The sequence below is a fragment of the Girardinichthys multiradiatus genome, chromosome 20 (genome assembly GCF_021462225.1).
Source record: "Girardinichthys multiradiatus isolate DD_20200921_A chromosome 20, DD_fGirMul_XY1, whole genome shotgun sequence".
Classification (NCBI taxonomy): Eukaryota; Metazoa; Chordata; class Actinopteri; order Cyprinodontiformes; family Goodeidae; genus Girardinichthys; species Girardinichthys multiradiatus.
In genome coordinates this window covers 39594664-39609343 of record NC_061812.1, presented here as the reverse complement: position 1 = coordinate 39609343, position 14680 = coordinate 39594664, and the positions used below count along the sequence as shown (strand labels likewise).

At 41.0% G+C, this 14680-nt stretch overlaps 3 protein-coding genes across 6 annotated transcripts in view; 1 reads left to right on the top strand and 2 right to left on the bottom strand.

The window, feature by feature from the left end:
* si:dkey-202e22.2 (netrin-4) overlaps nt 1-2504 on the top strand; it is a 32788-nt gene extending 30284 nt beyond the window's left edge. For all 4 annotated transcript variants that reach the window (XM_047348836.1, XM_047348835.1, XM_047348834.1 and 1 more), the window contains 4 exons: nt 89-213; nt 295-363; nt 471-641; nt 786-2504. In XM_047348836.1, coding sequence (XP_047204792.1) covers nt 89-213; nt 295-363; nt 471-641; nt 786-922 — 502 coding nt within the window. In that variant the 3' untranslated portion in view covers nt 923-2504. The remainder of the gene's footprint in view (nt 1-88; nt 214-294; nt 364-470; nt 642-785) is intronic.
* LOC124857535 (mitochondrial intermembrane space import and assembly protein 40-like) lies at nt 2247-6108 on the bottom strand. Its single transcript, XM_047348838.1, has 3 exons — nt 5028-6108; nt 4498-4596; nt 2247-3651 (listed from the first exon to the last, which is right to left on the bottom strand). Exons 1-3 carry the CDS (start codon nt 5047-5049, stop codon nt 3311-3313), a joined length of 462 nt encoding a protein of 153 aa, XP_047204794.1. The 5' UTR covers nt 5050-6108; the 3' UTR covers nt 2247-3310.
* Nucleotides 6109-6120: 12 nt separating this feature from the next.
* LOC124857534 (protein transport protein Sec61 subunit alpha-like 1) lies at nt 6121-13135 on the bottom strand. The gene is made up of 12 exons (XM_047348837.1): nt 12988-13135; nt 12202-12269; nt 11408-11473; nt 11216-11294; nt 10270-10401; nt 10025-10134; nt 9754-9907; nt 8945-9105; nt 8668-8865; nt 7413-7604; nt 7228-7304; nt 6121-7155 (listed from the first exon to the last, which is right to left on the bottom strand). Exons 1-12 carry the CDS (start codon nt 12992-12994, stop codon nt 6969-6971), a joined length of 1431 nt encoding a protein of 476 aa, XP_047204793.1. The 5' UTR covers nt 12995-13135; the 3' UTR covers nt 6121-6968.
* Nucleotides 13136-14680: the final 1545 nt, after the last annotated feature.

The following is a 14680-nucleotide window of genomic DNA, read 5'->3' as shown; positions in this document are numbered from 1 at the left end:
GAATTATGCATTACTTTATGTCTGTCTATCAAGGCTTTAGCTGCATTATTTACAGAATGTGCAAAATGCTTTCATTCCACATTTGCAGCTACCCAAACAATCATGTACTAAATGTGCCGATTGGTGGAAAAATCCCAGATGCGGATCACATATTCACAGCTGAAGAAATACCATGGTCGAAGAAGCTTGCAGTCTCTGCTTTACACTATACAGGTGATGTTTGTCTGCACTGTCGGGAATAATCTGGAGATACAGGAGTAAAAAATCAGAGCATAACCTATAGTCTTTACACAGGAAAATGCAGGTGTAAGGAGAAAAGTCTGAGAAGTGTCTCTGACCTCTGCAAGACCAAACATGACTACGGTGAGAAATGAAACGTGCTTATGTAAAACTGCTTCTGTTTATAATATCTACTGTTAGCCGTGCTTCAAGGAATCTTCTTGATCTTCTTCCTCTGGGGCTCTTGACAGTGATCAAGGCGAGTGTGCTGTCTGCTCATGACAAAGGCAGTCATGCAGAGGTGCGGGTCAAAGTTCGTAAGGTGCTTCGATCCGGTCAGGTGGCGCTGCACTTGGGGACCGTCAGCATGTACCCTCTGTCCTGGACCAGCCGCGGCTGCACCTGCCCTGTCCTGAACCCAGGTAAAGGCACGCTGCCAAACTGTGCTGCATGAAACAACATTTCAGTTTTTGCATTAAAAGATACATTCAAGACATCATCTGTGTATTTCAAAAAGCAACCAATGGTCTTAAGAGATCATGCTATTGCACTGTTTTCCTCCTCAGGTATGAAATACTTGCTTGGTGGTCCACAGGAGCCGGGAACGGGTCGTTTGTTGGTCACCATGCAGAGTTTAGTGGTTCCATGGACGCCTCGACTATCTTTGCTTTTATCAGGGGGCCTGAGAAATGGATGTCTATGATCCTCACAGATAGAACAACATTTAGATGACCTAACCTGATATATAAGCAGACTATTCTCCAAAAGAAACTTCTGAAAAAGTCTAAAAGTGACTGTTGTGATTCTAGAAGAGACCAAAGACCTAAACCCATGGCCAGGTAAGTTAAAAAAATTGAAGGTTTTAAAGTGCCTTGGAAGAGTATTCCTATGAACGATTTCACATTTTGTCATAACCTCAAACCTAGCTGGACTCTTTTGGGAATTTATGTGTTAGACCTACAAAACGTGATGTGTATTCGTAAAGTGGAAGGAAAATAATTAGTTTAGTTTTCAACATTCTTTTGGAAATGCTTCAGAAGGATATCATGCATGTCAATACTTTCACTATATGGCATTTCAGTATGTCTACCAGCTTTGCACATCTAGGCTGAAACACCAGTTATCAGATTCTCAATAACATTTAGGTCTGGACTTTCATGGGCATTTCTAACATGACTGTGCTTTGAGTTCAACACTTCTGTAGTCGATCTGCCTTATTGTTTAGGTTATCTAGTCTTTGGATGCCTCCAACAGGATTTATTTCAGGATTGGGCTGTAATCAACTTCTTCCATCTTCCCATAAGCTCAGACCAGCTTCCCTTCGACTTCTTGGGTCTTCATTCAACGGTTGCTTTTGTCCCCACTCTTCCATAAAGGTCAGATGGAGAAAGTGAAGATTATCCCTGAGGTGTGAATCTCTGTAGCTACTCCAGAGTTACCATGAGCCTCTTGGCTGCTTCTCTGATTAATGCTCTCTTTGCCTGGCCTGTCAGCTTAAATGAGGATGGATTGAACAGTTCCATGAAATGTTTAAAACTTTGGAGCTTTTTTGGTCTCCATGATGTTAAGGTTTTCTAGCAAACATCTAAGAGTTTCACAGAACAGCTGCATTTATACTGAGGTTGAATTACACACAAGTGGACTTTATTAATTGGGTAACTTCTAGAAGCAACTGGTTGTGCTGGATTTCATTTAGGGGGATCAGAGGAAAGGGGTGACTTAAAATGCATCCACCAGTTTTTAATTAAAAACAAAACATGCAAAGCATGTATCATTTTTGTTTTTCTTTGTGTTGGTCTATCATCTAAGAAAATCTCAGTACATTGAGATTTGTGACTAACAGGACAAAAAATGAAGTTCAAGGAGTATGAATAGTTTTGCAAGTCAGAGTTTGAACAATTAGGTGATCAGATTGACTTTTTGTGCCCAGTAGGAGATGGTTTAAAAAAAAAAAAAAAACTTTTTCACTATTTGTGCTTTAAACTAAAGAAACACAAGATAAACGGAAACAATCATCTACACAGAAATTATATTTACTTGAAAAGTTTATTTTTTGTTCTTGAATCTTATTGGTGAGCTTTCTGGCCTCAATGTGAGGTCTCCAGAAAACATCTAGCCCTGGCCTTTCGTTAATCAGCTTTCTCTTGCTGACTAAATAAAACACACATTACATAAAACGTATAGATATTGTTCCTCGTCTTAAGAAAAACATGAAATCTGAGAGAGAAAAAAAAAAAACCAGATGACCATTTTAATACAGAATTTGTCACAAACACCAAGACACCTTTAAAAAAACATGAAGGTGACTTCTGCAACCCTTTGACAGCAGGAACATTAATGAAGACACAGATAATCATCGCCTACTGTCCCGTGCAGGGTTGGAAGTTTCGACTGGACAGAGTTAGAAACATCAGAACACATACATCACACTGATGGCATATAGCGACCTTGCTCTTCTTTTTCCACGTGTTTTAGTCTCAAATGACAAAAAAGCTTTGATGTTAAACATTGACACATATCTGGTTTGGAAAAACAGTTAAAACTAGGGTGCACCGACTGATTGGCCGGCCAATCAATTGGCCGATACTTACATGTTAAACCGATCTTATCTACCTCCGCAAAGGTCTGAAAATCACCCACTGTACCCTTTTGCTTTGCTGAGAGAGGGCTCTGACAGACTAGGTCACGTCTGCACGTGGGCAGTTCACAACATAATCAGTGATTGGCCAAAACACAGTAATCGTTAGTTAAAACATCAAACTATTGTCAGTTTGGATTTTAGGTCTTTTTTTTTATTTATTTTGATTTTTTTAAATGGTGCTCCTGATTAGCTCACATTAACAGAACACTGACAGAAGAAAACGGCTCTTCTGTTTGTCAGAAGAAGCAACAACATAAACTACTGTTGCATATAATGTAATGAGAATCTTACAACTCAAGTCCATGCTCAAAGTTTTAGTGCTTAGAAAACAAATCAAGATGTTGTTTTGCACGTTTGCAAAGTCCTCTGCTGTTGTTCTGTAGGATAGCCTTCAGTGGTTCGACCCGTCCACGGCTCAAGGAGAGTCACTCTGTGATGGTTAGACAGGCTTTAGCTAGGTGTCTGGCTGTCTGTAGGCAACATGCTGTCTGGTGAAACCTCTATAGCAGAGTCACTCTCAGACAATAAGCCAGAGCTGTCAGCGGCAGCAGAGCCCGATTCTGCTTGGGAGGAGCTTTCCTTCTCTTCCTCCTGGGGGTAAAGCTCGGGGTACCTCTGCATGCACTCTTGCATGCTGCGAAACTGCTCGATACACTCTGAGCCTTTCACTTCTTCCTTGCTGTAATGAAAGCATGAAAACGCCTCCTTGAACTGAGAGCCGCAGGGTCCGCTGGCCATGCCGCCCAGGCAGGGGCAGTTCCAGTTTATTTCTCCGCTGGGCAGAATCAGGCCTTCAGAAACAAGACATTCAACATGTGTCAGTTTTGAGTCAATCCTACGTGAAAAATGTCTGAATACGTGAAAACCTATCCTACAATATAAGCATTAAACCCTTAGTGACACCCTTTAACTGCTTATTCTATTCTAACAGTTTGCTTCCAATAATAATAATAATAAACATGAACACTGGCTTCTGATTAATGACACATATTTGATATGTGAGATATCTGAGTGCCTATTTTGCAGTCAGTGGTGCTGGAGCACACACAAAATTGATGGAATACTAAAGGAGGGAGACTTCCTCTTAATTCTACAGCTTCACATCAAACTGGACTGATATAAGCTGGACAGAATCGGGCAATGATGCCAAACAGAAACCCAAAGCTGGGTAACAGTAAGCGACTGGTATGGCTGGGGCCTAATCTTTATTGATGATTTATGAACTATTCTTTAAATCGATCTCTGTGCCAGGAAACCAAGCAGTTTAAATGAGCGCTACCGTTTCTGATGAGAGTGGGCAAATACCTAGCAGAATTGTGGAAGAAGCTTGTTAATGGGTTTAAAAGTGTATAGGCAAGGTGCTACTTGCTGACAGACATGTATCCGATTAGTGAGTGTGCACAAGCATAATTGAGCCTATGTGGATTACAGTGCAGCCAATACTTGTTTTCAAAATAGGTTGAAGCTGGTCGTTTTCTGACCATTTTACTTTCATTACATGGAAAAAAAAATAAAGGTTCACATGGATGATTAAAAACCCCACATTAATGCGACACCCATGCCAATGGTGAGTGTAGAAAAAAAACTTTTCTCTAGAACTGTATAGCTTTGTCTACGGGAGTCTAGGGAATACTAACCCTGCTCCTCATAAGGATCATCGGGGTCATCTGCTATCAGCTCAGCGTTGCTGGGGGTCTCATGGTCTTCCTTGGTCACGAAGATAATCCGATCCTTACCTTAAGTTGTAATGAGTGAAAAGGTACAAACAACAGTGATTATTAGTAAAGCTGACGGTGCAGGTGGTTTGTTTGCCAGTTCTAGTTCTTTCATTACAGGAACAAACTGAAGTCTGTCGCTGCTGTTACACTGGACCACAGTCTGACAGCGTCCCCTGGTGGCCACTCTGGTTCAAAGGATTACTGCTAGTTTAACAGCAATACGGACGACTTACTATAACTGATATGGCGAAAATCAGGATGTTAACTTCCTAAAGCGCTACATTTTATATCCAGCATAAGTTTACAGCCAGAACAAGTTTCTAGGTAAAGCACTGGAGCCGCGGGAAGTTCTCGCTGTTTCTAGACGTTGGCCTAGCATGTGGCATGCTTGCTCCCTGATATTACCCAGCCTTGGAGCGAAACATAGCCGAAAACGACATTCAAATTACCCTCCTGCTTGCAGTACGACATGTCTGCTGGTGTTTTTGTCCGTCGACCTTCGGCCTTCTCGACAGAAAACGACTGAAGTGGAAGACGCCGTGAGACAACGGAGATTTCATTTGACAGGCTAGCAGGTGTCACACGGAACTCTGACCGCCGGGGTGACTCCGCCCCTGAGCCGTCTGGACGGTGACCTGTTCACGTCGGCGCACAAGAATGACGTCGCCCAAACGTATTTTAATAAATAAATACGTTTGGACTAGATTTTTGTATTTTCAGTTGAATACTCTTAATTTAATGTTGTCACGTTACAACCTAAACTTAAATGTTTTTTATAGGGATTCTATGTGATAGACCAACACAAAGTTTCATATAGCTGAATAATTTAGATTCTAACTCAACTTTTTGGGCTACATGCAAAACATTCTTTTTGGCGACAAAACACCACTACACATCACACCGAACACACCATCACCACGGTGAAACATGGTGGTGGCAGCATCATTCTGTGGCAGAGATGGAAACTCGAGTCTCACTTAGAGACTTGAGAGCTTCTAAACTCAGGACACTGGTTTATAACCTAATATAATTATATTTGTCTCCATGATGCTTTGTTCACAAACCTCTAAGGCCTTCACAGAACAGCTGGGAATAAATTACACGCAAGTCCACTCTTGTTCACTAATTATTCGACTTCTGAAAGCAGTTGACAGCACAGGACGGCATTAGAGATCAGTGTGCTAGTCAATCATAAAATTCCAATAAAGGTTGTTTTACACGACAAACTCTTAAAAAAGTTCTTGGGGTATGAATACCTCTGGAGGGCACTGTACCAAGCATATTATTCTAGACTCAACCACACAGCCTTTTGGTGTAAATTAAGGGACTTTCCAAAAGATGACCCCATCTAAGTAAATAACAGCTGGTTAAAAGCAGTATGTTGTGTAATGCACCTTTGCTAAATGTTCTATATAACTTTTGTTAATACAACTTGATAAGAACTGTACTGTGCATTGTTTCTGCACTAATAAATATTTCTTGTTCACGGTATAAATGTCTTTTAAAAGATCAGCATCAGAATAAAAAAAACCACAAACTGTGTTGGAAAACATTGGTTTTTTTTTTAATAACACAATTATGTCTTACACAAAGTAAAAACAAAAATGAACCCCTTTCTCAGTCCTATCAAACCCACCCTCATCCCGACCATCCCGGCAGTTTTCAGCAGCGATTCAGTCTGGGAATAAAAGAGCAAGATGACACAGACGAGTTCCGCTGAGGGCCCAGGAACATTGGACAAACGCTGTCCCCAGCGTAAGACGGGTGTGGATATAAACAGTCTGTGATTAAAAAAAAATAATAATAATAAAGTAAAATGAAAATATTACAGTTTGAGATAACCAGAGACAGGTATGAGGAGTACCGGCATATTCTCGGTATGCTTTCCACATCCTACTCTGGGCTTTTTGAAACCTCAAACATGGTTGACAGGTGATTTACACGACATGGCTTTCTATCAACTCCCCTCCGAAACGTCCGAACGCAACGCTTTCAGCTGTGGATCAGGATCAGCATGCTGATGCCGTCTTAGTGTTCCTTAAACACCTACAATGAAAAATGCCTGAGGTAAGTCACAGCCAGTCACAACCGTGTGCTTTTAAGCGTTATTAGGCTGATAAGGCAGCCAGAGGGTGATTCAGGCAGCCTGCAGAGATCTCTACTGAAAAAAAAGATTGATGACAACTGATACTACGTTCAACCCTGAAAGTAACCGAAACACTTTTCTGCAAGAGCAGTATGGTGGAAAACAAAAATGGTGGAGTTAAAAAAACAAAACAAAAAAAACTTATCCCTGCGGTGAAATAGACCAACAGAAGTGTTTGGGATAAAAAATTTAAAATAGCTGGATTCTTTGTATCTCGTGTGTCAGGAGATAGGCATATTCGATATTAGAAGAGCAGTGCTCCCATACTGCCAACTTCACTCTGCTCTTTCACAAAGATCTCAAAGTACTGGTAGATGATGGTAACGGCCAGGAGGATTCCTGTCCCAGATCCGATGGCTCCCAGGAAGTCTGCCATGACAGACAGCCCTCCTATACAGAGCCCTCCAAATGCAGCAGCTGTGGGGATATACCTGCAGAAACACATCAGAATTAGACATGCGTACTCAAGAACACCATTTCTACCCAATATATGTGTTTGGTACCTGTTAAGTTCATGCACCATTGAGGTCTCTCTGTGTCCTCTCATCACCATTTGCTGCTCCTTCAGCTGTTTTGCTACCTAAAAAAAAAAAAAAGAAAAAATAAATAACATCATAACATCCAAAAATGTTTCCAATGTTCAACCTATCTCGAGACCAAGCTGTGTAGCACAGCCCACAACACTCACATCTTTGGCTGAAGATCCCGACACCTCAATCCAGGTCTTTGAGAAGAAGGCACAGGAGCCCAGCATGAAGATGATGTAGATGACGGCGTGAACTGGGTCATCCAGGACCATACCAAATGACTCAGGCGGAGAAAGGTAGTAACAGAGACCGCCCACTGGGTAGGCCCGAGCTGGTCCTCCAGTTGAAGTGTCCTGGAAACATTTTGGTTTAGCCATAAATCCGATCACATGTATGAAGCTCTGTATAAACCTGAGCTGTATCATGGCCTAATCATCTGTCTGAAGCAAGGTTTTCAATGCCTTGCAAAAGCATTCATACCCCTTGAGGATTTCCAGTTTGTCAAGTTATAACCACAAACTCCAGTTTCTTTTATAAGAATTTTATGTGACAGACCAACACAAAGTAATGAATAACTGTTAATTGGAAAGACACATGGTTCTCTTGCTTTTTTCTTTTTACAAATCACAAGAGTGTGGTGTGCATTTATTTCAGTCCGTCTGACTTTATGGACACCTTTCATGTAGGCCAAATGCTTTAAGTTTTCTCTTCCATGGGTTTGCTTGTAGAGAACTTCTTTTGGCTTTCATTTGATAATGGCTTTCTTCTGACCACTCATGAAAAAAGGTTCAATTTGTGGGGTGCGCAACTAATAGTTTTCCTGCCAAGAGATTCTCCCACCTGACCTGATGAGCTCTGCTGCTCTTCCAGAATGGCCAATAGCATTTTGGCTGCTTCTCTGATTAATACTCTCTTCCTAGCCCAGTCTGTCACTTTGGGTGGACGGGCATATTTGGTAGGTTTCTTTGGTCTTCATGATGCTGATGTCAGAGAACCCATGTTCTCTAATAAACCATTTTACAAAACATCCGGATTTAGACAGAGTACACACATGTGGGCTGTATTTACTAATTAGGTAATACTTGAAAACAACTGGTTGCGCTAGAGTTCATCAAGGGGTATTAGGGTTTTAATACAAATGCACACCACACTTTTCAGATTTTTATTTTTTAAATCAGAAATCTAGCCAGCAACCCCCAACAACCGTGCAAGCTTAAGGAGATATAGACAATAGACGGATGGATGTAATATTTTCATTCAACTTCACATGCTACCTTCCGTCGGTCTATCACGTAAAAACCCTATAAAAACGTCCAGGTTTGTTGTTGGAATGTGAAGAAATGTGCAAAGGTTCCACGCCAGTGAATACATTTATACGGCATCATATCAAAGCCAAAGGAGCCATAACATACTTACCGACCAGGTTCCAAGGAGATTGACCAGGAAGTTGCCACTGAAACGTGTCGACAGCATCTGAGAAATCACATACAGATTGGACACTAAGGCAGACTGTAGGATGATGGGGATGTTGGAGGTGTAGAACAGCTTGATGGGGTAGGTGTTGTATTGCCCACGGTAACGAGCTGACTTGATAGGCAGGTCCACTCTGAAGCCCTGACAACATCACAACAACAGGAAAGTGAGCATGTAATCCAAACTAATTTTGTGCAACAGACAATGATAAGAGTCTCACCTGGAAGTATATTACCACGGCAAACACAAAGACAGTGGCGATGAGGTTCATGAGGTTAGGCAGGTTTTGCCGGTAGAAAGCTTCTCTTAGGGCACGCACCTTGTCCGTGCGGGTGGCCAGCAGATGGAAAAGAGCAATGATGGCTCCCTCAAACTCAGTACCTGGTCAAACAACAGCATCCACTGGTTTACTCACTGTGGATAAACACCTTATTTCTATTTCTTAAGGCTCCCACAGAGTCGGGCGTACTTGAATCTACGGACGTCGGTCAGACATGTGCGCTGTCACACAATAAACCTCTGGGTGGGAAAAAGTCTTCACATTGAACTATTTTATATGCGACACGCTGCCCTAAGCAACCAGTCGCGACGGTGTGCGGTGTCACTGCCACTCTCTGACAGGTGTGCGGTGGGTGGCCTGGTGGAGAAGAAACAGGGCCAGGGGTCCAAGTAGCTCATCAAACTTGTTACTATCCATTCGGAAGGATTCAAAGTGTTTCTTGCTGTCCATCGTCTTCGTGTCCTTCACCAGCGTAATGTATTTTCTTTCTTCATCTCTAGTGTGGGTTAATGGCCTGATATAGCACCTTCTTTTCTTCTGTTTTTCCAAAGTGAAAAGGCAAATTAGCTCTTCCTTCTTGTCTGATGATGCCATGGCAGAAAATGTGGGAAATTGAGCAATTTGTCACAAGAGATGTAGGAAATTGGTACGCTCGACTATGAAACCTCAAACGTCCGCACTGCTCACGGTACACCAGACTCTGTGGGAGCCTTGAGCTTTAAACAAAACTATTTTATCAGTGCCCATACCTCTACCAGTATTGACAGTGGTAGGGCTGAAGGCCTTCCAGACAATGGTTTCACATATATTGGTCGCAATGAAGAGAGAAATGCCAGATCCTAGACCATAGCCCTTCTGGAGGAGCTCATCTAGGAGCAACACTATCAGACCTGCAACAAAGAGCTGGATAAAAAAGGCACAGGTTCTGAGCAAGACCATGAAGATTAACAAGGATCCACTTTCATTTTATCCAGACTGAAACTAAACCTTTATTATCATTAGTGGGATTTTAGTAATAACCTGAATGATGATCAGCAGGCATATGCCAGCACCCATCTCTGAAGGATCTCCATACATGCCAGTCATGACATAGACGATGGCCTGCCCAATGGTGATGATCATTCCAAACACTGCATAAAGTACAGAAAAATAAATCGGCCTGAACACAGATTGATATTTTTACACATTCAAAATATCAAATGAAGATGTCCACAAAGTTCCAAACGTTTTGCAACAATTTACAAAAATCACAAAGATGGACTTACATTTCTGAGCTCCATTGAAGAGAGCTCTGTCTTTGGGAGTGTCACCAACCTCGATGATCTTGGCGCCAGCCAGCAGCTGCATGATGAGGCCTGAGGTGACAATTGGTGAGATACCGAGCTCCATCAGGGTACCTGGAGACCAAAACAGAAGGACAACAATTTTGAAAATCAGTGACAACACTAAGGAGCCGACAACTGTTGACCTGTGGCTCGTAGCGCGGGATAACGCAACACCAACTGTGGCTTGACTGCTTTGATTTGATTACACGGGAAATAAATACAAATGCACCAATCAGAATTTTACGTCTGACTCGTAGCTTTAATAAAACGTTGACCTACCAGTACCGATGTTAGCTGGTTCTGAACTATAACATAGGAAGATATAAGCACAGTATTTTGAACATTTTTCCAAGCCTCCCTGCTGTAACATTACTGCCAATGTTACTAACACAGCATTAACCTTAACCTAACTATAAAGCTTCATAAGGTCTGCCAGCATTTCCAAACCCAACATGTGCCTTGGCAGAGGCTGAAAGGGATAAAATAAAGCAACTTTGCAGAACTCCGTTCAGCCTTCCTGTTATCTGCTGACAGTCTTGCGCTTTGTCTGTACAAACCACAGACATGTCTCAGAAAAAAAATCCCTTTTAAAATGTTTTTTTGTTTTTGTTTTTTCTTCACATCTCATTGCTTCCTCTGGCTTTAAACATCTCACTGATAGAAAATGTTGGTACATTTAGGTTTTCTTCCCACAGGGACATTTTCCGCACCGAAGAATGCTGCTAAAGTCAACGAGTGTCACTAAGCTATGGCGTGTTCACCGATCGGAAAAACATCTTTATTTTCAGGCCGGTAAGTCACCAGTCAGTGCGGACCAAGCCGAAGTTGGTGCCATCAGTCTCTTTCTTCTACTGTATAATGAGTGGCAGATATTTGACATACACACCTCTGTTGGAAGCCAGGATCACTCTCATCCAGTAGAAGGGATCTGCTGAATCTGACGACATAATGCCAAAGAGTGGGATCTAGAAAAAAATAAGTAAAAATACATAAAAACAAAAAGGTTAAATAGTGTGTAAAAAACACAGAAAGGGTGTCAGAACAAAGCGCTATTTCATGTTCATCAATAGATACACACCTGGCAGCACACCAGAAAGATGAATAGTGTGATGGCTGTCCATAGCACCTTTTCCCTGAACTGAATCTACAATGGAAAACAGGAGTAGTTGAGATGCCATTCAGTTTAACAAACACATTTAGAATGCCATACTAATATTAGATATGTTGCCACTAGTTCGGGGTCCAGTCGCTTGACTTGTGATGACACTACCCTCCTCACCATTCCCTCAAAAACTTCACAGAGGCTGAATAAAAGTTTTTACCCCTAGTATTGTCCAGTACTTTTGTCATTACCCGAGTTACTTGCTGACAAACAGAATTTCTTTAATAAACCACATAGTCTTTTATAGTTTTAATGGGAAAACAATTTTTTAAAAATCGAAATTAGCTGTGGTCATAAATTGAGAATAAATGTTTACTTTGAAAAACACTGTAAGCAGAATGTATTTTGGTTTTAATACATTAAGTTCTCTGTTGCTCTTTTAAGTGCCTAATATACCATATTTAAGAGTAACAAATGTGACACTTTGTTTAAATAAAAAGGTTATTGCAAGCTGACTGACATTTAGTTTTAGTGGTAAGATGTAAAAATATTAAACAAAGACTGTTGAGTATTTCATATCAGTATCTAAAATGTTATTTGAAATGATGCTGTTTTGTGTTTTTGGTCCACACATTTTTTCAAAGCGTCAATTTGAAAAATGCCACCTTAATTTTTAACCTGCATGCATGATCTTTGATCTTTTGACACACAGCTCTAGAAAATGTTGCTAACAAACCTACAAATGCATATAAAAAAAGACAGGAGCTCACCTTTCTTTCTGGTTTCTGAATCTCTGGCAGGACTGCACAGAAAGGCTTGATGACCTCCAAAAATTTAACTGCATATAGAAAAGGGGGAAAAAAGAGCATAGAGTTGCTGTATCAGCAAGATTTTAGTTTACCTACACCTCTCTGACCAGGTGAGCGCTGATGCAACGTCATCACTAACCAGCTGCCAGCAAAGCAAAACACGATGGGTAACTGGTTAACATGTTAAACGCAGAACATCTTAATATGCGACTGCCTCAGAGCCACAGGTGTCAACTATGCAGACCCTTATCCTTATCAGATGGTTTTCAGCTTCTGTGACAGTCAGAGCTGTCAATCACTGAAGCTGACTATAACATCATCTAGAGATTTAATTAACGCAGCCCAGATAATGGACTCAATTAGGAGGGATAGATATCAGGAACGGTATTGAAAAAAAAATAATAAAGAGAAACAAAATTAGGTGTTAGGTGTTAACGTTAGCTAAATGCTAACTACAGAGTCCTACTACAAACCAGACGACAAATGCGTTCAAAAACCACAGCCGACGCACAGTAGACTTTATTAATCTTATGTAACATTTACAACTAACTACACCGATGTCCACTGCGCCAAAGCTTTAAATTTAGGGTCTTTAGAAGGAGGTTTAACTTTCCAACCAGACGAAGGCTAGCTAATTAGCTTCCCCTGCGAGAGCTCACTGGTCACTGCTCTCCAACCATAAAACAAGCTACTAATTCAACTTTCTCCAAAAAGGTAAACAGAAGAACAAAAGAGAAGAGTACTTACTCCCCATGGTGTCCTTGGGCCGACTCCTGCTGTGTAGCTGTTAACAGTTTAAGTGCACAGAGGAGTCAGTGTGGCTCCATCAGCCGCTGCGAGAGGAAAGAGAGAGTCGGAGAGACACGTCACCAGACAAGCCGCAGGCACACGTCACTTCTCCGACAAGCAAACGGAGAATAAAATGATTCCCCGACGGTGGCATGCACGCCTGCCTGCAGACACGCCTTATTTAGGGTGCCAGAAGAACCATTTCGATAAGAAAAAATGCATGTTTTTTATTGCTTACGTTTTAAATAAGCATCTGTTATTCACAAAGTCCTCCTTTCCACTAGAGGGCGCCCATTCGTTAAGAAACTAGTAGCTGTGATTTGGAGACTTTCCATTTTTAGCCAACCCCACCTATCTCAACGCAGACCAGCAGGTGCTTTTTATTTTTATTTTGCTGCCTTTGATTAAGCAATAGAAAGTTAACTGCAATAGTAGTGTTTTGAAAACCTCAAAAAGATATCTGTTGAGATCATTCAGCGCTTTCCTCCTCTTTACAAATCACGGAGGATTTCAAATCCAATCGCTTCACAAATATTCACCTGCTTTCAGTCACAGTAAGGTCACCCCCAGAGCTGTCAGATATATAGATAATATCCGTCTAGGTTTTTAAATCTGTATATAACTTAATATGAACACATTAAAACGTTAGGCCATGTCATTGTTTATTCAAAAACAAACAGAATAGTCTGCAGAAACATTACATTACAAAAACAAGTCCTTATTGCTTCTTTCTAAAGGAATTCATTTACCCCTCAATCATGGAAGAGTTGCCATTTCCAAATCATCCAGTAGATGGAGCAGGAGCCATCCCCACAGTGTACATAGGGATTATCACATGTGAAAACTGTTGAAGACAGTTGCTATAAACTGCCTACCATGTTGGTTGAACGGTGCACATCATGTCAAAGATAATACTACTAATAATAAAAACATACCTGCTGTAAGGCAGAGGTGGAGGGCTGATGGTTTACAGCTGAAGAAGCTGGGGGATCCTGTACTCTACACACGTTTCTTTATTTTGTTTAACCTCTTTTAAAGTGCTTTTTGAGGAAATCACGAGGCCATCTGTCCAACAGTCGTGAAACAGGACAAGGATCCCACATTACAAAAAATTAACTATTAGATATGATTCTATCAGTCATATAAGTTTGTATATATAACAACCAATAATGGTTAAAAAATATCAGCTATTTTTGGTAATAAATCATAAAGGTTTTATATTGAATGAATCAGTTACCTTAGTTCACCTAAGTTAATAACTGTCTGAAGACTTGTCATTGAAAAAGTCTTTGTTGTAGCAAGTTGGGCCAAGGAACAACACATCTTAGTGGTTTTAAATAAATCTTAGAGCTGCAATTACTCTGATTTTATACTTCAATCAGAGTGAAATGCCTTGTCATCATAAGAGAGCTGTGTATAAAATAAATACATATTCTCATATGTCAATGTAATAGAAACACAGTGTTAATAACAAACGGACCACGGTTTATCTAAAAATGGTGTTGATTAGACTGATCAAACAGAGAACACTGTAGTAAGTGCAGCACTTGTGGTCAAGGAAAGCTGCTGGAAGACTAAAGTAAGATCCTGCAGGGGTCTTTGTCTCTCTTTAGCTTGCCAGTTTCCTCGGCCCCCTGTCACATGTGAAATT